Source organism: Rhinopithecus roxellana, chromosome 9 (genome assembly GCF_007565055.1).
Source record: "Rhinopithecus roxellana isolate Shanxi Qingling chromosome 9, ASM756505v1, whole genome shotgun sequence".
In the NCBI taxonomy this organism is placed as follows: domain Eukaryota; kingdom Metazoa; phylum Chordata; class Mammalia; order Primates; family Cercopithecidae; genus Rhinopithecus; species Rhinopithecus roxellana.
This window is the reverse complement of record NC_044557.1, coordinates 133,721,252-133,747,879: the sequence shown is the minus strand read 5'-3', so window position 1 is coordinate 133,747,879 and position 26,628 is coordinate 133,721,252. Positions and strand designations below refer to the sequence as shown.

The window sequence follows — 26,628 nt, the reverse complement described above, 5'->3', positions numbered from 1 at the left end:
AACGATAATTGTTTGAGTGAATATTAATTTTGTGGTACTACAGCCAAAAAAGAAAATACATATACAGAAGTCTAAGAACAAAACAAAAGTTAGATCTTGGAAAATCTTTTTCAAAGAACTATGGGGATTTTCACCCAATACTAGAAGCCTTATTCATGCAACATCTCCAAACAAAAGGATTTACAAAACAAATCCACTGAGGGGTCTGTGCTTCATTTCTTGCTATATCCCAGGCACACAGCAGTGCTCATTGCCTGGAAGGCAAACAATAAATATTTGCTGAATAAATTGCTTAGCATCACATTGAGCAGGTTTTGAGTAAGTGTTAAAACTGAAACTCAAAACTTTCTTCTTCATTCCTTCCTGTTTCTTGAAATAATACTTTTATGTAACCATTAGAAACTTTAATCTTTTCTCTATTTGTTGCTTTTTCTGGGAAAACACAGGCATCCTCCAATTTAGAAATGGCTTATATTTCCAAAAGTTTGAGAGTAAAACAGAACAAAATTTTCTTTGAAAGGCTCTCATAAGGACCGGAATAGAGCTGAACTCATTTGCTGTTATGCTATCCCCAAACCTAGCAGATGGCTCATACATAGTAGGTTCTCAACAAGTTTTTGTTAAATGAATGTGTAAAATAACATTACAATACTTCAGACTACAGTAAATTCACACTGGTCTATTGGATCCCTAAGATATCTAATATGTAATACTAGCAGTGGTAGAGAAACCATAGTAAAGAAACTCCTGGGAAAGAAACTTCCACAGGGGACGCCTGTCAGAGTTCCATCACTGATGCTAAACCCATAGTTCCCTCCTTGCAATGGAACAAGGCTCCCTCATCCTCCATCTGCTGAGCTCTGTATCGATGCCCTCCCACTCCAAGTAACAGGATGCTGCCTCTCATGGCTAGGAGTAAGTGGATATGGGCAATCCTGTTTTTTCCAGGGCCCAAAGTAAACACAGAGATCAATCGTTTCCAAGGATTTTTAATGTGGAAAATGTTTTTTGTTTTTTTTTTTTTAAGCAATATTAAGTCGTTGGTGTAGGGAAAAATAATACAGTCATGTGCCACATAAGGACATTTCAGTCAACAATGAACTGCACATAAGACAGTGGTCCCCTAAGATTATAATACAGCTGTAAAGTTCCTTTACAATGTCTTGTGACATTGTAGTTGTAGCTTTCATTGATCGTAGGGCAACACTTTACTCACATGTTTATGGTGATATTGGTATAAACAAATCTACTGCACTGCCAGTCATATAATGATAAACAATTTTGTTAATGATTAATTTACTGCACCTCTCATCATTATTTGCAAGTGTACTCCTTGTACTTACACATTTTTAAAAAGTTAATTGGAAAACGGACTCAGGCAGGTCCTTCAGTAGGTATTCTGGAAGAAGTCATTGTTATCATAGGAGTGACGGTTCCATATGTGTTACTTCCCCTGAAGTAACACATCTTCTAGTGGGGTAAGACGTGGGGATGGAAGACAGTGACACTGATGATCCTGACTCTGTGTAGGCCTAGGTTAATGTGTATGTCTGTGTCTTAGTTTTTAACAAAAAAGTCTAAAAAGTAAAAAATAAAAATAGAAATAGAAAAAAGCTTATAGAATAAAGACATAAAGAAAATATTTTTGTACAGCTGTACAATGTGTTTTAAGCTAAATGTTAATATAAGAGTCAAGTTTTTTAAAATTTAAAAAATTATAAAGCAAAAAACTTACAGTAAGCTATGGTTAGTTTTTTATTGGAGAAAAAATATCTTTTCATAAATTTAGAGTAGCCTAAGTTTACAGTGTTTATAAAGTCTACAGTAGTGCACAGTAATGTCCTAGGCCTCCTTTGCATTCACTCACCACTCACTCACTGACTCACCCAGAACAATTTCTAGTCCAGCGAGTTCCATTCACAGTAAGTGCCCTATAAAGGCACTTTTATATCTTTTATATCATGTTTTTACTGTACCTTTTCTATGTGTATATATATACACATAGAATTTTTTTTTTTCTGAGACAGAGTCTCTTACTGTCACCCTGGGTGGAGTGCAGTGGTGCCATCGTGGCTCACTGCAACTTCCGCCTCTCGGGTTCAAGCAATTCTCATGCCTTACCTTTCCAAGTAGCTGGGATTACAGGCGTGCGCCACCACACCCGGCTAATTTTTGTATTTGTATTTTTTAATTTTTATTTTTGAGACAGAGTCTCACTCTGTTGCCTGGGCTGGAATGAAGTGGCACTCTCAGCTCACTGCAACCTCCGCCTCCCAGGTTCAAGCGATTCTCCTGCCTCAGCCTCCTGAGTAGCTGCGATTACAGGTGCGCACCACCACACCAGGCTAATTTTTGTATTTTTAGTAGAGAAGGGGTATTCACCATGTTGTCCAGGCTGCTTGAACTCCTGACCTCAGATGATCCGCCCACCTGGGCCTCCCAAAGTGCTGGGATTATAGGCATGAGCCACCATGCCTGGCCAAATTTTTATGTTTTTAGTAGAGGTGGGGTTTCACCATGTTGGCCAGGCTGGTCTTGAACTCCTGACATCAGGTGATCTGCCCACCTTGGCCTCCCAAAATGCTGGGATTACAGGCGTGAGCTACTGCACCCAGCCTGTTTCGATATGTTTAGATACACAAACGCCATTGTAATAACAGCTGCCTACAGTACAGTAACATGCTGTGCAGGTTGTACCCATGGAGCAACAGGCTATGCCACCTAGATTTGTTTGAGTACATGCTATGATGTTCACACAACGCTGAAATTGCCTAGTAATGCATTGTACAGAACATATCTCTGTCATTAAATGATGCCTGACTACATCGCGGACTTTAATTTTCAGTATTTATCCCCAAATCTAGAGAATTTTGGAAGAATCAAATAAGAATGCACACGAGAAGTTCTTTCCACACAGTGTTATACCAATCATAGTGCTGCACTATTTGTTGTTGTTAAAGACAGAGAATCTCAATTTGTTGCCTCGGCTGGAGTACAGTCGTGTGATCAGGGCTCACCATAGCCCCAACCTCCTGTGCTTAGACAATCCCACCTCAGCCTCATGAGCAGCAGGAACTAGAGGGATGCCCACCATGCCTAGTTAACTTTTTGTTCAAAGAGATGGGGTCTCACTATGTTGCCTAGGTTGGTTTCAAACAATCCTCCCACCTTGACCTCCCAAAGTGCTGGGATTACAGATGTGAGCCACGGCATCTGGCCCACATTTTAAAATGGAAGCTAAATAGCAGCCCATACATATCCTGGGATGAGGTAGGAAAATCAAAGGCCATCACTGAACAAAGTTTACTGATCTTTTCCCTCTCCTTTACTAACTAGAACACATACAACGTCTTTAACAACTAGTATCTACCCATAATCTGAACACGGAATACGGTGAGAAATAAGGTATCACAGTGCCAAGCAACAGAAGGCTAAGAAAGCAGGTGGATCCTCCATCAAACAGATGTCTACAAATAAATAAAGGGTGAGGGGAGAAGGTGCTGAGTTTTCATGACCTGCTAGTCATGATATGTTAGCAGCTCCACTGAGGCAGCTGGACAACTGAAATGCGGCTATCTTGAATTTCAACAAGTTCCTAACAGGCCCACTGATAAACAATCCACCGTATCTAAATATAAAATAAACTTTTTCTATAATGCTCTCATAATTAAAATCCCTAAGGGTTAAGTCCTATTTTGGATTATCTATTTCATAAGAATTTCTGTTGTAACAAATAATACTATAAAAATGAAAAATTTGTTGAGATGTAAGTCAAATTTAACCTTGGTGGGGCATGGGTGTGGTTCCGGCATAAGGTGAAAAAGAAGAGATTCATTCTGTGCTACCTTTAGAAATTCAAAAAATTCGATAAAGTTATACATCCAAATAACAGAAGATTCTTCTAAATGAGAAGGGAAGATTCCTAAAAGATTTTGTTTACCATAAAATTGAACTCACGGTGGGTTTAGAGATTGACAGATATTAGGACACACAAGCCGGCCATTTCAATGTGGCCAAGTACAGGGTAAAAAACTACTATGGGAGTCCTGTGAGCTGTGAACTAAGAACAGTGTGTTAAGCACTTGGCCAGTCACATAATACCCGGAATAGTTCCTTTACAGATTGACTATATGTTCATAATGATCTTTTATTGGCAATATACTTTTGAAAGAGTTCTATTTGAATAGCTCTATATTATTCCAAACTATGGTACTGACCAGGTTACAAAAAGAAATGGTTCTTCACCTAAAACTCACCAAAGATGTGCATTTAAAAGTTCTTCTATCGTTCATCAGGAAATAAAATAAATTTTGCCACTAACTTCAATTTATTATTGGAAACAAATATATGAAAAGACAGAATGTTTAAAGGATCAAATTAACTTAGAAGCTAAGATCAAAAGGAGGCTATAATCAAATATTTTTAAAATAATGTAGCATTTCCATTTTTATTTTGCTCTAGTTAACATTTTAAAATAATATTAACATATTTTAAAATATACCTATCTACTAATTAATATATTTGACAAAACACTTCATTTTATGGTCTTTAACTGTGAGACTGTGTTTATAAAGAAGAGTTACATGATTAAAGTCAAAATAAATCCAAAATTTTAATTACAAATATAGATTGTTACCTGGTTCTTACATCTAATTTGCATCTATTGATGATACAGGATAACTCAAAGAGAATTGGGAACCATCCTCTCACCCACACCCTGTCTTCAGGTGCCACATTCATATCATCACTTGTGTATTCCTTGAAAGCCTTCAAGAAAAAAGGTAGGGTTATTAAAAGCAAAACATAACACCTATACATTTAGTATATTAACTTCTCAAAAAATAATTTAAATGCTTCACAAATAACCAGTGAGCAATACACAATAATTTATAAAAAATGGACACTATAACTGCCTATAATTTTAGTATACATGCCACTGAAGCAGGCAAAATATAACTGCCTATAAAGAGCTCTGGACTAGCATCCAAAAGTTAGCTTCACTTTCAACTGTCACCAGTTTTCTGCATCATTACCCAGGTTAATTCAGGTTTCCATTTTTATCACTTAAATGGTTACGATACCACACAGCCACATTAACCACACTGGGGAAGTATGAAGGTAAAATGAGTTGACATATCTGAAATGTACCAAGCACCTGATCGGTCCATGTTAGTATGGAATAAAATCTTATTACCAAATCTATGATACATCACTGTCTCTTATGAAAGTTACAAAGATAGATTTAAATATGCAAGTTAAATATGGCAGCTAGATTTTCAATTCAACCTTTTACTTCAGAGCTTAAGCCTATTCTAATCCATAGTCAGTCAGCTTCAGTATTACACAGCACAGACAGACAAGATGCACTGTAGGGAATGGTTACAAACACAAGCTGGGGCTCAAACCCTAGCTCTACTTTACTAGCCCTGAAACTACGGGCACATTTTTAAACTTCTCTGTGCCTCAGTTTCTTTATCCATATGGGGCTATAACACTATCTATCCCATAAAGTCATTAGAAGATTAAACAAGTTAATACAATTTAATGAAAAACACTCAGAAAAATACCTGACACTTTCAATAATGGTTAGTTACAATCACTAACCATCCTAACTCAGAATCAGGCTGCTCAGATTATTTTTCGAATTACTGAAAAATAAATGCTTCATATACCCTCAATTCCCAAACAAACTTAAGATTTCAAATTGGAAAGAATACTCTGCAAAATTTTGTTTACTAAATGACGCTATACCTGAGGTCTATCAGACACATATTTTGCACAATGGCGAATAAGTCGAATTGCTTCCATACTTGTGTCTGGGAAAGCTGCATTGCACGCAAATTCAGACAAACACTTCACGGCATCCTGGAAAGAATCAATGGTCGCTGGAAAGTGTTTTTCAAATACAAGGGCTAAAATAGAGAAAAATATATATTACCATAATTTTTCAATTATTCTTAGCTGTACCAAAAATACACCAACATCTAGATATAATGCACTTCCTTAAAGGTTGTTAAAGGCTCTGACATCCAACAGATACAAAGTTCAAGACTATCTTTACCACTTACCTGACTGCCCTGTGTGGTGAGAACAGTAAAACCTGTCTGTTTTGTTTACATTATAAACACAGCACCTAATACAGTGACTGGTACACAGTACATACCAGTTCAACTTTGGCTGAATGAATATACAAAATTACTTAACCTCTCTATATCTGGTTTCTTGATATAAAATGGAAATAATCATAATATACACAGGATAGCTGTAAGCACTACACAAAATAATGTAAGTGAAGTGCTTAGCGTAATACTTAAGCAAGCACGCAATAAATGATAGCTATGATGATGCCATGATTCTTGATGTTGATGGTCACCACTGTCATCTTCTATATAGGCTTAACTTACAATCTTAGTATTTCAGTCAGTCCCCCCTTGAACTTAATGGGACTTCTCCTTGAAGAAGGCTGTGCAATGTACTTACTGGTCAAAAATAAAGGCTTTGCTTTAATATTCTGTGGGTCTCAAGACCATCTCCATCACTAGTTCTGTGACCTTACATAAACTGCTTAACCTTTCTGGGGCTGAGTTTCCTAATCCATTTTGAAAAAAGGGATGGATAATAAAGATGCTTAACTGTGAAGATTAAAGAAATTACGTGAAAAGTGCACACAGTATTTGCCGTATGGTAAATACTCAATAAATGCTAACTATAATAGTAATTTAATTATTTTTATTTACTCTGGTTCTGTAGACAAAACTTGGTAAACTTAAAGGCCATAATCTTATTGTTACTTGACTCATCTTCCAAACACATTAAGGTTGCTTCTTTTTCCCTTTTACTTGAACAAAGCTAAGACAATACTCACTGACAATGTGCCCGGTTGTTTGGAATGCAAGTTCCACTATGCTTTCATCTTGATCAGATGCAGCTAGATGAAATACAGAGAAAATGTTCTTCCATCCAGATCGAATGTTAGCAGCTTGAGAATTAACCATCTGTGCTATACACCGTACAACCATATCTCGAATTGTTGGAGACCTAAGAATATTAATATAATTGCTTGGATATGCAAACAGATAAAACTCATCAGTTTTTCCCCCTTTCTTCTGTTCTTCTCCCTGCTGTGGAAAACAATAAGATTTTCCTACTATTAAGCAATTCAACAAATATAGTACCTGTTCCGTTTCATTATATGTTCAAAAGGTCTTAAGAAATCCTTCTGGAATCTGAAATTAGCAAGCTCCCCTTTCTCTAAGAACTTCATTGACAACTGCCTCAAGGAGTCTACTGCAAAAATAGCTACATCTTCATTAGGATTACACCCAACCTGTAATGGCGACAGAAATAAAAGATGTTAATTAATATCAGCAGTAAAAATCCGCAATTCTTTATTTTTTGTCTTAGAAAAAGCATAGAATAGCACAGTAGGTAAATCCTAAGATTTTCCATAAAGGCATTAAATATGCTAAAAATATTTCTCAACAAGAAAAACAGACATTTTACATCAAATTCTTAAAGCCCAGAGTAATAATTTCTAAAAAGAAAAACACCATTCACAGGGTTTTCTGATTTAATATTAAAAAGTAATAAATAATTGCTTGGAAGGGAAAAAGGCTCAATTTGATTACAAAGACATTCTAAACAAAAAACATACTACAAATGTAAACACATACCACAGTTATTCAAATACCTTATTAAAATGATCTCCAATAACTTCCCAAATTCGAGACCACTGCAATCTTATTCTTCCCATGTTGTAATATGATATTTCTACTATTTTTTGTAGACTAAACATTCTTGGGTGTGTCGTGGAAAGCAATTCATCCATAGACACAGCACAGAGCCAACGGACAAAATCCACTGTAACATAAATATATTTATATTTTTTTAGCTCAACATTAAAGTTATTTTAGCCCAAAGTCAGTTCCGAAGTAGAATAAATGCCCATACTTACCAATAGCATTTCCATCTAGCCTTGTAGATCCTGTGAATATTCTAGGGAAAATAAAACACAATTTAAAAAATGTATAAATTACTGTTCTTATTCCAACTGAAAAGTACATGGCATGGGGTACTACCTATTTTTATGTTTTAAGGGAACAAAAAATTGGGTACTCAAATGAGTATTTTTCATCATTTAGTTTAGTAACAAGTGTAGTCTGGATGTTTCTCCCTCCCCTCCACCTCCACTCCATATGAACCAGTTTGCATTCAATATTATTATTAGAGTAAGTATATACTGCTGTAATTTTATTAGATTTACAAACTCCAGATAGATAGGAGATTCTAAGAATAAGAAAAATATTAATTTGTAAAACTAACAAATAATTGGCATACTACAGATTCTTTCCTGATTATCAACTAGCATTAAATAAGTTCTTAAAATGAAAAACTTGACTCATTTTTACCAGTGAAGTATATTTGATTAGAAAGTTCATTTACACTAAAAGTGATTTAATATAACCTTGTAAATAGTCTCAGTTTACCTAAGAATTGGCCAAACCACTTTCCTTAGGGCATTCAAATATTTGGAGTTAAACTAACACCGCCCAGCTTTGCCCATTCTTCTTTGCTGAGCTCTTTTTTTTGTTTCAAAGTTTCATAAACGTTTTCAGCATAAACACATTAGTCCTCCTTTTTTAAAGTCTGCATTTTAACCCATATTCTGGGTTTGTAACCAAGAGTCTGAAGTCACTTTCAAGAAGGATGACATTCCTCAACTTAGAATGCAAGAAATATGATTTGCATGATAAAAAGGAAAATTTTAAAGGCAGGAGCAGGTCACAGTAGTCATAGTAATAACAGTAATAGCTACCAATCACAAGGTGGGTTCTTTTCTAGTGTAATATCAATATTCACTCATTTGATCCTTACGAAGCACGTACTATTAAACCCCCAATTTTATAAACACAGAAACTGAGGCATAAAGATATTTAATAACTTAAGTGCTGAAGCCAAGATTCAAACCAGGACAGGGTGATTACAGAGTCTAAGCTATTAACCACTTTTCTATACTGCCTCACACTTACCTGAGCAAAAGGTATATTCAACCCTTTAAATATATTCTCCTTTTTTCCTACTATCACAATCTACATGTTCTGAGTATATCATGATTTTTTAACCCTAGTGTCCTTGCATGTCTGTCTATGTGTCCTGGCAATGAGTAAAAAACAATACAGGAAAAACAGTTTAGAAACTGGTAACACGATGACTCAGAATGTGAGTTCCTGCTAAAGAAATGTCTTAAGATTTTCTATATTGTTCTTGTCAGCAGAATGAAGCAGTAATTCCAAAATCTGGCAGAAAACACAATCTGGGGGAAAAATCAAAAGTAATACGGCCCTACTTAATCCAGGGATTAGACCGGACCCAGAAATTAAGGATACACAACGTCTACAGAGCTCTCGCATAAACAAAAATGAAAACTGCCAGACTATATGAATTTGGTCAGCTGACTTCTCAAACTACAGGTATTCTCATGGAAGGCAATGGCTGTAAACAAGCCACCCACGAATAGAGTGAAAACTAAATAGTATAGGAGAAGAAAAGGCACATAAACAAAAACAAAGAAAAAAAGAGTTTTTAACCGAGAAGAAAGCAAATGGCCAACAGTAGAGGGGTAAAGAAAGAACAAAAGCAGAGATAGAACCACAGGGAAGGGAAGCAATAGATTCTGAAGGTGTTGAAATAACGGAGAACAAAGGCAACAGGAGAGAGAACTATCATCAGCAGTAAGACAGGTTCTGTGGACTGGTGTGATGGTGGAAGGTTGGGGGAGCATCCATTCTGAGAAAGGGCATCCCAATTCTTACTCACTTTCATAGCCTCTGAGGGGGTCACTCTATTTCTAGTAATGCTCCACTAAAGATAAGCCATATGGTAGAGCACAGCATTCTGTGGGAGCATTTAAAGTCAAGCCTTAATATTAAGTCAAGAGAACAGAGCTGTGTTTCATAAAATCAGCCTATGAAATGGTTTCTACATTTTCCATAGAAAGCAAAGGACAGAAGCACAAGAACCTTGTTTACGAATATTAAAAATAATGTGCTTTTAAAAAAGCATTAGAAAAAAAACATTGGTAAGATTACTGCTTCATCACATTATAATACAGATGGAAAAACAAAAAAAGGTTGGCAAAACTTTTGCAGATTCTGGATCAAATCAACTTTTAAACTGTATGCAATACACAAGCAGCCTATATTATCTTACCTGTAAAAGGTTTTTTCACAGTTAATATATTAGAGGTAACATTTATTTCTTAGGCCTAAATGAAAAGTATTTACAAGCAAAGGAAGTTGGGATGAGCTGTACATATTTTCTGATAGGTGAAATATTCCAAAGTGTGAGGTAAGCCAGTTTATAGCTAGATCTGGTATGTATAAAAAATCATAAAGAGAAAAACTACGATGCTAAATAATTGTTTTTTACCTATTAAAAATAAACTATTCATGGACAAAGTCTATCTCCTGCATAGTTTAGTAATATTCATTATGAAATTGGTCTAATTTAACAATGCATAAAAAATTCTATCCTAGCAAATATGCTAGAAGATCAGTTATTCCCAGATTGAAGTACCCAAAATTCTTCTCCTATATCCTAATAATACAAGATTCCTAATACAAAAGTAGATAATTAGAAAATTTTATCACCTTAAAGTCTGTAATAAAATCTTATTTTTTTCTGTTGGTTAATAAACCAGAAGCTATGAAGAATTAAACATACAAAAATTATTTTTGTTTTTCTTTAGTTCCTGTACTTATAATAACAGGTTATGCAGAAAAATAGGCCTAAGGCCAGGAAAATACTGTTTGCTGGGTAAGTACAGAACTCTCCACATTGATGCCTGACACTATTTTCACTACTGTCTTCAACTACCAGTATTATCTCACTAAGTTGGGTAACGGACCAAAGTTTGAACATAACGATATGAAAATAAACTCAGATATTCAAAAAACATTTAATGGGAAAGTGAAATGTACCACTTAAGAATAATATAACATTATAAGAGATCAAATATATAACTTTTGGTGTTTTCACTATAAGCAAAAACTTGCAATACTGAGGTTTTGTATAAAATTTGACATTGGATTTATGTTTGTAGAAGTATCTGGCGATGACAAGATTGTGATGACAAAGTACAAACAAAATGTATGCTAAGTCTCCTCTGAAATAGCATAAATTCTTAAAACAGAGAGGCATGTAATTTCAAATGAGTAATATGTCCCTCTGTAACAAACAGTGGATAGGAAGATAAATTAGAACTAGATGTGGTCACATAAAGTACATTATAAAAGCAGAAATAGTAGGTAAAATGTTGAATCATGCCTAAATAGATTCTCAAAATGACAGTGAAGATGATTTTTCTGGAAGGCAAGAGAATCATTCACAAGAAAGCTAGCCAGGTAGCAGAAGGGCTACTACATAGCTCTGCAGTAGTACATGTAGGCGGAAAGGTGGAGAGGTTAAGCATGCATGCTTATTACAAGCCTAGTTGTGGGAATGAGCAAGTTATTTAATCTTTTTCTGTCTCAGTTTCCTCATTTGTAAATTGAGGACAAGAATACGCATCTCATCAGGCTACTGAAAGGATTAAATGTAAAGCGTTTTGCAAGTGCCTCATCTGTGGCAAGCCTTCATGCTTGTTATATAGTAGGTATGAGATAATCTTTCTTCAATCTTCACAAAAAAACAGGCAAATGACTCCTCTAAAAAAAAAAGCAAGTGGACATTAAGGAATCAAGGAAAAAGTTCCATGGAGTACTTCCAGGGTCAGTGGCCACTGAACTGAACATTCTAGTTCTACCTGTACTTAGAGCAAAAAGTTTTATCTGAAGCAAAGTGAAATAATGGATCAGCATGAGTTTCCAGACTATCAAGGAAAGATTTGTACAAAATTATGTTTTTGAAAGTTTCCATCACAAGTGGGGGGGAGGGAGGAAGAGAACGAAAAAACATTGTTGTAAAATGTTTCAGTTTTGGGGGCATTTATCTGGAAAAAGCTAATCTTCAAAAGAACAACAGGAGATATTGTTCTACATGCTAGGCATTTTAAAATTGGAAACATTCTGTAGTAAATAAAGCATATTATGGGTTTTCTTTTAGAAAACAAACTAAAAATGGGGAATATGTGGTGATGTGTATAAAACATAAATTCTGAAGTCCCTTCCAAAAAAGTTTAAAATGAGAATTGCCAATAAAACCTTTCATTTCATCCATAATGCAGTCTTTATTGTGGACCCAGAAAAATAAACTACACATTTTCAAATAGGGATAATAAGGGGAGTACGTTTTCTACAAGAAAATAAAACATTTGTATTCTTTTCCATCAAGGTTACCATTTCCTTAATGCCCATTAACATCTACTGTAACTTAAATGCCCATTAATCTCTTATTGTAACTATGATCCAAAAAGCAAAATTATAGGTACTTCATCATCTAAATCACAGCATATCACAATATAATCTTATATTACTTTAGGAAAATGATTTTGGCAATAATTTTTTTTCTTTTTACCAATAAGAAAATACCTAAATGCTACAGAACTGAAACAGTAATCATCTGAAAAGGGAATAAAATGAATACCTTACCTATCTACAGCAACAACAACACTCTGAGAACTGGTTTCTCCAATGGATTCCTGAATACTTGCTATCTGTTTCCAGTCCACATTTCCTCCAACTACCACACATAAAAAAGAGTCATTTCAGTTTGAAAACAATTCAGTAGAATACACTTAACAGTTCTAAAATATACTTCTGAAATCAACTGCTTTCCTAATAAAAGAATGCTTCAGGTGAACAATTCTTTTGGCATCAGTGACACTTACCAAGGCCAAATGTGCAAATGAACTTTACTAAGTAGTATACAACACATGGTTACAAGTCACAAACTATGTTTGTAAAGATCACACAAAGTAGGGGCACTGTGAATTTATATCACAAAAGTATAGATGTTAGATATAATTTCCCTTAATGTTTAAAGAAATGCAGCACTAATCCCAGTTCCAATGACACCTTCTGAAGATGATTCCAACTCCAAGTATTTAGACTTCCCTTGTCATTTAATCTCTAGTCCCCTATTTACAAAGGTTAGTTGAAAATTCTTTTTTTTTTTTTTTTTTTTTTTTTTTTGAGGCAGAGTCTTGCTCTGTCGCACAGGCTGGAGCGCAGTGGCGCAATCTCGGCTCACGGCAAGCTCTGCCTCCCAGGTTCATGCCATTCTCCTGCCTCAGCCTCCTGAATAGCCGGGACTCCAGGCACCTGCCACCACGCCCGGCTAATTTTTTGTATTTTTAGTAGAGATGGGGTTTCACCGTGTTAGCCAGGATGGTCTTGATCTCTTGACCTCATGATCCGCCCGTCTCGGCCTCCCAAAATGCCAGGATTACAGGCGTGAGCCACTGTGCCTGGCCGGTTAGTTGAAAATTCTACCTGTATTTTCTAACATTCTTTCATTGAAAAGAATCATTTATCCTTTCCCTTGAAACTGGTTCCATGTGTTGGAGAGAACAACAATATTTTCAGTTTTCAAATTCTTAATTTTAGAATCACCTTTGGTATCCTCTTCCACTATCAATATTCAACTAGTCACTAAATTTTTCTTCTGATCTGTTTTTCATATCATCTCTTCATTTCCATTCCTACCTAGTTCTGGCCCTCATCATCTCAGTCCTAGATTACTGAAGCCATTTCCTGACTGATTTCCCCACCATTAATTATTTCCCTCTTCAATCTCTCTTTCATCCCCCTGCAAGATTATTTCCTAAATCTTCTCCTTCATTTTGCTTACTGTTACTTACAAGGTAAAATATAAACTCTTTAGCCTAGCATTTAAAGCACTTCCCTTCAACAGTCTAGCCAAAATGTGCCATCCCTCAACTATCTAAAACTTACCTACCAAGACTCAGTTTGGGTTCTCAACGAAAAGTTCCTCTCCATTGTTCTCATCTGCCTTTGAATTAAGCATTTACTTAGCTAGGTACTACTCAAATCAGAATTACTTTCACACAGTTTCATACAAATTATTTCAGGTGTGTTAATGTTGCCTTCACAACCAGATAAAAAGTTTCCTAAGGTTAGGAATCAAGTAATATACATTTTGTACTATCCTACCTTACTCACAATTAAGTCCAAAGCAGGTGCTCTACAAACACCTGACCTGAGTGACCAAACACTCAATAAATGCCCTTCTGAAGGCAAACATAACAGATGGTATCATTTAAACCTGCTGAACTCAAATTCTATCCTAGGAACTGAATGATATGAAAAAGATGTAACCCCTGTCCTCACGGAGTTAATAATTTATACCAGGAGAGGAGATAGATATGTTTATAATGAACTTCAATGCAATGTAATGATTACTTCATGGCTGAAATGAACTAATTACATAGAATAAAAGTTTGCTAAATAGAACTAATTTTGATAGGGACGAGAACGGGGTGTTAGCTCATAGAAAGGCTTCACATATGATGAAATATTAATTCAACCTGGACCTAGAAGGATAACTATGTAGAAAAGGAAGGAGAAAGAAAAGCAATTGAGACAGAGGGGGCAGCTATATAAAGCAGTGGAAACATACAACTGTATATCACGTTTTCACATACTTGGTAGTATAGCCATAATGAAGGATTGGCAGACACTGGGAAGAAGGGAAAAGAACAGTAGTAGGAGACAAAGCTGAAAAGACAGACTAGAAAAAAGAATGTGAAGAGCCTTGACCCTTAGGTTTAATGTACTACTTTTGAAAACAGGGATTTATTAGATCTTTTAGAAGACTGATATGATCTAATCTATTTTCCAAAAGACAACACTGGTAATATCTGGAGAACATACTGAAATAGGAAAAAATATTGAAATCAGAGATAAATTAAAAGTCTACTCCTATAATACAAGTGAACAAGAATGAAAGCCTGAAGTAAGTGACACAGTATTGAGCTGGTAGGGAAATAGTTTCAAGGCAAACTTGACATGCACAGCATGTTACAGAAATTTTACAAAGAAAAACCTATGAGAAAAAACAATGCCAATCATGAGGTAACTTCCTTTGTGTATCAACAGGATATCCTTTCCACAGAGGAAATACATATATTCTGTGGGGGGGGGGGGGGGGATAAACACACACACACACACGTGTCAAAATGTCCTTTATATTTAAATACAAAAATTTAAAATCATTAATAAAAAAATATTTAAAGGAATCAAAGAATACATAAAATGTCTAGGAATCCAAAGAACCCATTTCACAAATATGTGAAATCCCTTAATAAGAGTTTCAGTTTTGTCAAACAAATTTACTCAAAAGCACACAATAGGGATGTTAGCTCAAAGAAAGGCTTCACATATGATGAAAAATTCTTTCAACCTAGACGTAGAAGGATGGTTATGTAGAAAAGAAAGCAGAAAGAAAAGCAATTACAATAGAGAGGGCATATTTAGGTTAAATAAAATTTTTAAAAGTATGTGTCATGAATACTCTCTGAACATCTACGTGACAAAGCCATTGAATTTTTAAATGTTAACATATCTCTTGAAAGACCCGCATGCAGTCCAGGTGTCACGGCTCATGCCTGTAATCCTAGCATTTTGGGAGGCCGAGGTGATAGGATCACCTGAGACCAGGGGTTTGAAACAGGCCTGGGCAACATACTGAAATAGGAAAAAAAAACACAGGGAAAGCCTGGGACAAGCTTTTACTTTACTAACTTTAATAAAAAAAAAAGTTGAGTCCAGGAGTTGACTGTGCCACTGCACTCCAGCCTCAACAACAGAGTGAGACCTTGTCTTTAAAAAAAATAGAAAAAAAAAAGAATGCATATAATTCAAATTTAATAATTATCTACTATGTATTCTTAATAACTGAAAGTTTCATATTTCCAAAAAGTCAAAGTACAGACTTTTTTACTATCAGTCAGAAAGTATGATAAATATATACTCAACCCTGTCAACTTGGTTACATGGAATACTCGGCAGAGATACCATTAATAAAAGAGGATATGGCCGGGCACAGTGGCTCACATGTGTAATCCCAGCACTTTGGGAGGCCAAGGCGGGCAGATCACATGAGGTCAGGAGTTAGAGATCAACCTGGCCAACATGGTGAAACCCTGTCTCTATTAAAAAAAATACAAAAATTAGCCAGGCATGGTGGCACACACCTATAATCCCAGCTACTCAAAAGGCTGGCAGGAGAATCACTTGAACCCAGGAAGCAGAGGTTGCAGTGAGCTGAGATCGCACCACCACACTCCAGCCTGGGCGACAGAGTGAGACTCTGACTCAAAAAAATAAAAAAAAGAGGATTAGTTTAAAACTATATACATATATATATGTCCACTGTATATGCAGACTAAACTGGCTTGACTGTACCACATCTTCTTCTAGCTTAAATTCTGATGACAACATTCTGCTCCAGAAAGCATCTGCTGTCTGACTTCAGGAGGCACAGGGGGACAAGGGTAGCCATTTGTCACATGGGTTGGCTGGTAATCATGCGATGGTCCAACGGGAGGGTTCTGCCCAACAGGGGCCAAGTCAACAGCCTAGCTCTTTCTAGGATGTAGATTCAAAAATGGAGCATGATGAGTCAGGAGTGAGTAGAGAATGGTGCAGACCAAAAAGAAAAGTACATAACAGAGAAAACCTAAATAAGGCATAAAATAACTATTACTGGTCTTGGGAGTGGCCTGGAAGCCTCAACTGTTTTTCATTTCTAGGCCTCAATGTGTATATCTTTCTGTAAATTCCCTTTTTCTGAAGGGAGAAGACAGTTCATCTCATATCCTTGCAACCTAAGTAGCACAGTACATGAATTAACTTTAATTCATTTTCAAGTATACCAGTAAATATTATCAGCAAGTATCATTATTTCTCATTTGACTAAAAATTCTAGAAGATATCCCATTGTTATTTTTAGTGTAACCTAATTCTGTAGTTCTACTTGCCAAAACTCAGGCCCAGCAATTAACACCTGTCATTATTTTGGCATTCCCACACTCTCTAGGCCTTTTCAAAGTTACTGAACCAATCAGTGCACACTTACTTCCTTGCCTGAAAATAGTTTTCATCTGTATCTCATGTTACCCCATGGAGTAATTACAGTTCTAATGTACAGAGTTGGGCTTCCAAGTTATGTAAGTCATTGTGCAGGTGCTCAGGTAGTTCTAAATCTTGCTGCTAGATCACCAAGGTAGCAAGTCTACACCTGCACCTCCCAGACCTTACAATACTGAAGTATCTATGCTACCATGGAGGGACAGACTGCACTGCTAGCTGCTTCAGTTGATTACCACTGGGAATGTTTTCTCCAGTTCAACTTGAAGCCATACGTGGTCCTGGTTTTTACTTCTTTTCCTATGGATCCTTTATAAAGTTTGAAATTCTTTTGGGGTTTCCAAGAATTTTTATTGCTAGCAGCAACAGAGGAATCACTAGAAGATAGAAGATTTCTGCTCTAAGTAATAAGTCCAGATTGGTTAGAGGTGTGGGTTGGGGAGGGATGGACAGAGAATATCTAGAAACTTCCAATATACCAGCCATTATGCTAAGTCCATTAATATATATTCTTATTTAATCCTAACAATTCTGTGATTAGATATTACTTTTAGTTTGCAAAAGCAGAAATCGAATCTCAGCGAACTAAAGTAACTTACATATAATAAGGAAAAAATATAGAAGAATTCAAACCCAGAAATACTTAAAAGTCAAAGTCTAATAAGCTGTTTCTTCCCTGGTGGAAGTCCTTCCATTTATGACTAAAAAATGTATTGCTTTTCATTCTTCTCTATCCATTTTTGCTAACGTTTTCTTTTGTTCTACTGGGTTAAATGTGAAAGTTCCTGGTCATATTGAGCGCACGGGGAGCCACTGGGAGAGGTTTCAGACTGGCAGAAAAGTCTGGTTAAGCCTGTTCATCGCGTTAGCAATTCTGAATGTGAATGCTTTCTCCAGCTGCCCCAACTATTACCTGATCCCAGCTTTCACACATTCAAGTTACCTGCTTATTCTTAAAAGCAGGTAATTTAAAAACTCTACGCACTGTATCCTTCTCCAACAATCAGGGAGAAGCCTGAAACTAAGGGTCATTTAATGTTGCAAACCAGACGAGGCAAAAAAGATTTAGTTCCTTAGTCATCTTACTTTTTCTCATAAGGTTAGACAAAAGGCATTTTATCTTCTCCCTCTAATTATATTTCATTACTACAATAAATTGACTTATTATAATGAGGAAGTTAAAAACGATTTTTGATACTTTGTAAAAATTCTCACCTAGCCCTAAACCCACAAATTCATCAGGAGCCTGATCTTTTGTTCCAGTAAGAGATCCTTCTCTGCCTCGCACTGTTCCAGAAATGTATCGAGGTTTCACTCCAGTTCCTATAAGCTGTGCCAGCTCCAACTGACTGATGCACTTCAGAATCTTAATTACAAAAAGGAAAAAAATGTTAAATTCCATGTTAAAAATATCTTCAAAAAGATTTAAATATATGCAGCTAGGATTTAAACACAGACTACATTACAGATTATTTTAAAAAGCAAAATGAACTTATTCGAAATGTACTAATTTTCTCCCCAAACATTTAGGCATTTCACTGATGTACTATTTAGCATTAGCTCATCTTATAAATCAAACTGCAAAGCTGAAAATAAAGAAAGTGCTTATACCTCATGCCATGAATTTCCTAAATAATTTCCATCTGTATGAGCCACTGTGATAAGTGTTTTTATTGTGTCAATGTTCTTCTGTTTCATTTCAGTAATACCGGAACTCACTGTGAGTAAGGTAAATCTTGCCAGTGCCTGGACATATGCATCTCTCTCCAGCTATAAAAAAGAGAAAAGTATATTTACACAGTTGTAAATAAGAGCAGATTGATTAATTCCCCACCAACAAACTCTCTTTACTTGTTCAGTAAGTTTTTTTGTTTGTTTGTTTGTTTATTTATTTATTTATTTTTGAGGCAGAGTCTCGCCCTGTCGCCCAGGCTGGAGTGCAATGGCGCGATCTCGGCTAACTGCGACCTCCACCTCTCAGGTTCAAGTGATTCTTCTGCCTCAGCCTCCCGAGTAGCTGGGATTACAGGCGGCCACCACCATGCCAAGCTAATTTTTTATATCTTTAGTAGAGGTGGGGTTTCACCGTGTTGGCCAGGCTGGTCTCGAACTCCTGACCTCATGATCTGCCTGCCTCGACCTCCCAAAGTGCTGGGATTACAGGCGTGAGCCACCGTGCCCCCAGCCCTCCTTTCTCTCTCTTTTGCCTATTAAACCTCCACTCCTAAACTCATAAGTTCAGTAACTTGTAACTTCAGTAAGTTTTACTTGACATGAATTACATATAATTCCACAAAAGTTTTTTTTATTTTCATTCATTTTAAGATGATGCATGAAGCAGAAAAGACATACATTTCTAAAATCCAAAGGCAGTGGTAGTGTCAAATCGAGACTTTTAGTGATAACCAAAGAATTCATACAGTAAAAAAAATTCATTAAGCATTTCATTTGTTTTGAATACTATGTAGATTAGGAAAAACATAATTTATACATTTGCTCATTTTCTCCACAGCTATGCTACACTTTTTGCAAGCCATTAGCATTTACAATTAAATGTTGAATGCATTTTTCTTTTTTTAAAACAGAAGTTCCTCAAAGCATATAAATTACTAGAAATGACATCTTTCATGAAAATTATGTATTCAATATTTACAATGTCTTAAAGATAACCTGCTCTTAGGCTTAAGTTATAAAATCATATAAAATATACACATCCTTGTATATATACTGATTCAATAAAATATTTTATATGTTTAAACAAGATGTTCAAATTAACACAGGAATTCAAAGTCTTGAAAACTTTTTATATAATCTTCAATAAGACAAAAAACTGTAACCGAAGTTATAATGATAAACTTTAGACAGATCGGTATAGAACTACCCCTTCCATAACAGCCTCTCAGAAGCTTAAACATTAAGATTCATTTAAATTCCATCATAAACTTGAAATTAGTTTTTAATGTCACACATAAAAAAAATTATTGTAATTTAAACTATTGTAATGGCATAATTAATGTTCCAAACTGGCTACAAAGACAAAATTGTCTGTTACCTGAATGCTGAAAATGCATGCTATTCTGATTGCACATCTTATACCTTCCAGGCAAAGAGAGGCTACTTCAGTATCATCACAATCTTGTAGACCCACACTGAATGCAGCCAGAAAAGGTGTCCAAGCCAACTACAAAAATTAAAAATTGTATTTTAAAGTTTATAACACATTAATATTTCTCAAAGATTTCAGACAATACAAGTTCTGAAAAAAAGAAATGAAATTCTTGGCAGTTATCTAGAAAGCTTTCTTAAACAAAGGGGGAAAACTATATAATGTTGCCTGGGCTTGAATAAATGGGAGAGCAAAATAATAAATTCAATAGAGGACCTTAGGCATATTGTAAGAACTGTACCTATAAATTATTCACATCAATTAAAAAACGGAAATAATCAATATTCATAAAAATATTAGTTTTATCCGAATTCAGAACTCCTCTCCTTGTAAGCTTTGTCTCTTGCAATATTTCACATACTATATTTCCAGTAAGATCCTGTTAATCATTTTCCTACTTGAAACAACAACATTGTTCTCTTTTCTTTAAGCCCATTCCCTGAACATCATTTAGCCTAATTTTTAAAAAATAGTTAAATATTTTACATTGAGACATAAGTGATATTTCTGGTTTCAGTTGGACAATATTTAAAAAATAGTTCAATAAAATACTTCCTCATTACACACTGTGGAAGACAACAAATACTTATTGAAATTTTACCATCAAAACTTTGAATCCTGAATGAAGTTACAATATAAAGGAAAAAAGATGCTACTTTTTGGCCACTGAAAATTCTAATAAAATACATAACTTTGAAATGTCTGATGTAAAAGTACTCAACTGCTTTTAAGTGGTCATCATAAAGAAAAACTATATATAGCCATATAGCCATGAAGATGAAAAATGTTTCTGTCAGTGTGCTACAGAAATTACAACCAAATTTCTAAAAGATCTATAAAGTATTTAGCATTACTAAGGAAAGCAATTACCCAGAGCTTTGTTTCTAAACTTCAGAAAGTTGAGAAGTAAACATTTATGATCTCTAAACAAAGAAACATAAGCCATAGAACCTAGGTTCTAGTCTCAGTTCTGCCACTTATTTAATCTCTCTGAACCTCACTTTTCTTCATCTATTATATTTGAACTACCACTACAGAGATAAGCTGTGAGAAACATAAGTGCAGTACTTCTAAACTACAAAGTACTATATGACAGCAATAACTTACACATTTTGTGGAGAAACAGTGTGTCTATTTGGAAACCTGTGTTATATTTTACACAAGAAGAGATACAAATGGTTCTTAAGGCAGTGAAAAAAAAATGTTTAACTCCTTTAGGAATCAAAGACAATGATTTCTCCTATCAAATTACAACTAAATAATATCCAGGCAGCAGTTAAACTGCACTCACAACTGTAAAAACCTTTGTGGAACACCGTTTGGCAATACATTAAAAAGTTCTTAAAAACGGATAATATGCAGGAACAAGAGGGCCAAAAAGACAGCTCCACCAATCATCTCCCATGCAGGAACACCAAATTTAACAACTATCTACACACACACACAAACACCTTCTCAAGAACCAAGAAACAGGTGAGCACTCACAGTAGCTGGTTTTAACTTCGTATCACGGAAAGGGACACTGAAGAGGGTAGGAAAGACAGTCTTAAATCACCAATGCCATCCCTCCCCCATCTCCCATCAGCAGCCCTGTGCTGCGGAGAGAAAATCTGTGTACTTGGGAGAGGGACAGTGCAGCAACTGTGAGACTTTACATTGAACTCAGTGCCACCCCATCACAGTAGAAAGCTGAACTGAGCTGATGCCCACCCACAGAGGAAGCATTCAGATGAGCCACAGCCAGAGAGGCATCACCCATCCTAGCAGTAGGAACCTGAGTTCCAGCAAGCCACACCAGCATGGACTAAAGTGTTCTGGGGCCCTAAATAAACTCAAGTATCAGTCTAGGCCACAAGGACTGCAACTCCTAGGCAAGGTCTAGCTATGCTGGGCTTGGAGGCACTGGACATGGGGGATATACAACCTACTCAGACACCAGCTAGGGTGGCTAAAGGAGTGCTGGCATCACCCCTCCCCGAAGCATAGCTTGTAACTCCAAAACAGACTCCCTCCTTATACTTAAGGAAAGGAGAGGGAAGAATAAAGAGGACTTTGTCTTGCATCTCTAAAATCAGCTCAGCCACAGTAGGATAGGGCACCAGGCAGAGGTGTGAGGCCTCCTTCCCAGGCCCTAGCTCTGATTTCTAGACACATCCTAGGCCAGAAGGGAACCCACTGCCTTGAAGGGAAGGGCCCAGTCCTCACAGGATCCATCATTTGCTGACTAAAGAGCCCCTGGGCCCTGAATAGCCAGAGTGATATCCAGGTAACACACTGTGGGACTCAGGTGAGACTCAGCACATTCCCAGCTGTGTTGGCTATGGGGAGGGACTCCTTCTTCTTGCAGAGGACAAAGTAAAGGGGACTTTGGCTTGCACTTTAGGTATCAGCTTGGCCACAGAAGGGTAGAGCAACAAGTGGGCTCTTGGAGACCTTATTCCAGGCCTTGGCTCTGAGATGGTATTTCTGTACCTGTCCTGGGCCAGAGGGAAGACCACTGCCCTGAAGAGTGAGTCCCAGCCTGGCAGCATTCAATACAAGCTCACGAGAGAGCCCTTGGCCCTTGTAACATCAGCAGTAGCTTGGCAGTACTCCCTGTGGGCTTGTGGTGGTGATGGCCACGGGCTAAGACTCCTCTGCCTGTGAAAAGGGGAGGGAAGAGTAGGAAGGACTGTGTCTTGTAGTTTGAGTGCCAGCTCAGCTGCAGTAGAATAGAACACCATGTAGATTCCTAAGGTTTCTGACTCATGTCCCTGGCTCCAAGATAGTATCTCTGGACCTACCTGGAACCTGGGGGGTAATCCAGAGAATTCTTCTGAATCTTATTGAAGACCACTAAGGCGATACCTCTATGAGTCAGCAAGAACCACAGAGTCTGCAAGTAACCCACCGTTACTGGGCTTGGGATGTCCCCTAAAGCAGATATGGCATGGATCACAATACCCAAGTATATTAGTCCATTCTCAAGCTGCTAATGAAGACATACCCAAGACTGGGTAATTTATAAAGAAAAACAGGCTTAATGGACTCAGTTCCATGTGGCTGGGAGGTCTCACAATCATGGTGGAAGGCAAGGAGGAGCAAAGTCATATCTTACACAGCAGCAGACAAGAGAGAGCTTGCGTGGGGAACTCCCCTTTATAAAACCATCAGCTCTCATGAGACTCATTCACCATCACAAGAACAGCATGGGAAAAGACCTGCTCCCAAGATTCAATTACCTCCCACTGGGTCTCTCCCATGACATGTGGGAATTATGGGAGCTACAATCCAAGATGAGATATAGGTAAGGACACAGCCAAACCATATCATCAAGTCCTTTTGAATACCTGGAAAGCCTTCCCAAGAAGGATGGGTACAAACAAGCCCAGACTGAGAAGACTACAATAAATACCTAATTACTCAAAGCCCAAACATCAATGAACATCTGTAAGTATCAAGACCATCCAGGAAAACATGACCTCACCAAATAAACTAAATACCAGGGACCAATCCTGGAGAAAGAGATTTATGTGACCTTTCTGACAGAGAATTCAAAAGAGCTTTTTTGAGGAAACTCAAATAAATTCAAGGTAACACAGAAGAAATTCAGAATTCCATCAGATAAATTTTTTAAAGGATTAAAATAATAAAAAAGAATGAAACAAAATTCCACAGTCAAAAAATGCAGGCCAGGCACGGTGGCTCACGCCTGTAATCCCAGCACTTTGGGAGGCCGAGGTGGGCGGATCACCTGAGATCAGGAGTTTGAGACCAGCCTGGCCAACATGACAAAACCCTGTGTCTACTAAAAATACAAAAATTAGCCAGACATGGTGGCAGTTGCCTGTAATCCCAGCTACTCAGGAGGCTGAGGCAGGGAGAACTGCTTGAACCCGGGAGGGAGGCGGTGGTTGCAGTGAGCTGAGATCATGCCACTGCACCACTCCAGCCTGGGCGACAAAGTGAGACTCCATCTCAAAAAAAGAAAAGGAAAGAAAAAAAGCAATCTCCCTCTCTCTCTTTTTTTTGTTTTTGTTTTTTGGAGGATCTCACTCTGTCACTCAGGCTGGAGTGCAGTGGCATCACAGCTCACTGCAACCTCCATCTCCCAGGCTCAAGCAATCCTCCCACCTCAGCTTTCCTAGTAGCTGGAAACACAGGCACAAGCCACTACACCTGGCTAATTTTTGTAGCGACGGGGCTTCACCATGTTGCTTTGACTGGTCTCAAACTCCTGGGTTCAAGCGATCTGCCCACTTCAGCCTCCCAAAGTGTTGGGATTACAGGCATAAACTACAGTGCCCAGGCCCATCAGTCTCTTAATAGCAGAACTGATCAAGCAGAATAAAGAACTCATACGCGTGAAGACAGGCTATCTGAAAAAAATATAGTCAGAGGAGGCAAAAGAAAAAAGAATGAAGCACACCTATAAAATCTGGAAAATAGCTTTAAAAGGCCAATTCTAGAAGTTATTGGTCTTCAAAGAGGCAGAGGAAGAGACAGAGGTAGAAAGTTTATTCAAAGGGATAACAACAGAGAACTCCCCAAACCTACAGAAAAATAACAGTATCCAGTACAAGAAGGTTATAGAACATCAAACAAATGTAACCCAAAGAAAACTACCTCAGGGCCTTTTAATAATTAAACTCACAAAGGTCAAAGATAAAGGATCCTAAAAGCAAGAAGAGAAAAGAAACAAATAACATACAACGAAGCTCCAATATGTCTGGCAGGAGACTATTCAGTGGAAACCACAAAGGCCAGGGTACAGTGGTATGACATATTTAAAGTGCTTATGGAAAAAAAACTTTTACCTGAAAATAGTACATATCTGGTGAAACTATCCTTTAAACATGAAAGAGCAGTAATTTCCCAAATGAAAGCTGAGGGATTTCAACACCAGACATGTTCTGCATGAAATACTAAAAGGAGTACTTCAATCAGAAAAAGGACATTAATGAGTAAGAAGAAATCATCTAAAAGTACAAAACTAACTGGTTATAAAAAGTACACAGAAAAAAATAGTATTATAACACTGTGTAACTGTGACATGTAAAATACTCTTAAGTAGTAAGACAGAAAGATGACCCACAGCTTTTCAAGACACAGGCAGTACAATAAGGTATAAACAAAAACAACAAAAGGTTAAAAAGTGGGGGAACAAAATTGAAGTGTAGAGTTATTAGTTTTATTTTTACTTGTTTATTTGTTTATGCAAGCAGTGTTATCAGCTTAAAATAATGAGTTGTAAGATAGTACTTGCAAGCCTCATGGTAACCTCAAACCAAAAAAACCTATGATGAATAAACAAAAAATAAAAAGTAAGAAATTAAATCAAACCATCACAGAAAATAACCTTCACTAAAAGGAAGACAGGAAAGAAGGAAAGAAAGAAGAAAAGACCACAAAACAACCAGAAAATAACAAAATGGGAGGAGTAAGTCTTTACCAATAGCCATGCTGAATATAAATAGGCTAAACTCTCCAATAAAAAGATATATAGTGGCTGAATGAATAAAAACACAAGCCTCAGTGATCTGTTGTGTACAAGAGACACACTTCACCTACAATGATACATACAGACTGAAAATAAAGGGATGGAAAAAGATATTCCATGCAAATGGAAAGCAAAAAAGAGCAGGAGTATCTATACTTACCATCAGACAAAATATATTTCAAGACAAAAAGTAGGAAGAAAGAAAGCCAATATGTAATGATAAAGAGGTCAATTCAGCAAGAGGATATGCAATTGTGTGAGGGTGTGTGTGTGTGTCTGCATATATACAGATGCACACCCAGCACTGGAGCACCCAAATATATAAAGCAAATATTATTACAGCTAAAGACAGAGACAGACCCCAATACAGTAACAGATGGAGACTTCAACACCTCATTTTCCATATCGGACAAACTTTCCAGCAGAAGATCAACAAAGAAACATTAGATTTAATCTGCACTACAGAACAAATGGACCTAATAGATATTTACAGAATATTTCATCCAACAGCAGTAGCATACACATTCTTTTCCTCAGCACCTGGATCATTCTAGAGGACAGACCATATGTTAAGACTCAAAACAAATCTGAAAACAGTTTAAAAAACTGAAACAATATGAAGCCTCTTCTCTGCCACAATGGAATAAAACTAGAAATCAATAACAAGAATAATTTTAGAAACAATACAAACACATGAAAATTAAAGAATACGCTCCTGAATGACCAGTGGGTCAATGAAGAAATTAAGAAGAAAACTGAAAAATTTCTTGAAGCAAATGATAATGAAGATACAGTGTACCCAAACCTATGGAATATAGTGAAAGCAGTACTAAGAGCGAATTTTATAGCTATTAGTGCCTACATCAAAAAAGAAGAAAAACTCCAAATAAACAACCTAATGATGCATCTTAAAGAACTAGAAAAGCCAAGAGCAA

General features: G+C 36.7%; 1 protein-coding gene across 4 annotated transcripts in view; it reads right to left on the bottom strand.

Annotated features, from left to right (window-relative positions):
* Positions 1 to 26,628, bottom strand: part of ARFGEF1 (ADP ribosylation factor guanine nucleotide exchange factor 1) — a 143,347-nt gene that overhangs the window by 22,024 nt on the left and 94,695 nt on the right. For all 4 annotated transcript variants that reach the window (XM_030937811.1, XM_030937813.1, XM_030937812.1 and 1 more), the window contains 10 exons: positions 20,101 to 20,229; positions 18,660 to 18,818; positions 18,264 to 18,414; positions 12,588 to 12,678; positions 7,955 to 7,995; positions 7,691 to 7,860; positions 7,176 to 7,327; positions 6,866 to 7,038; positions 5,752 to 5,912; positions 4,637 to 4,767 (listed from right to left, as the gene is read on the bottom strand). In XM_030937811.1, coding sequence (XP_030793671.1) covers positions 4,637 to 4,767; positions 5,752 to 5,912; positions 6,866 to 7,038; positions 7,176 to 7,327; positions 7,691 to 7,860; positions 7,955 to 7,995; positions 12,588 to 12,678; positions 18,264 to 18,414; positions 18,660 to 18,818; positions 20,101 to 20,229 — 1,358 coding nt within the window. The remainder of the gene's footprint in view (positions 1 to 4,636; positions 4,768 to 5,751; positions 5,913 to 6,865; positions 7,039 to 7,175; positions 7,328 to 7,690; positions 7,861 to 7,954; positions 7,996 to 12,587; positions 12,679 to 18,263; positions 18,415 to 18,659; positions 18,819 to 20,100; positions 20,230 to 26,628) is intronic.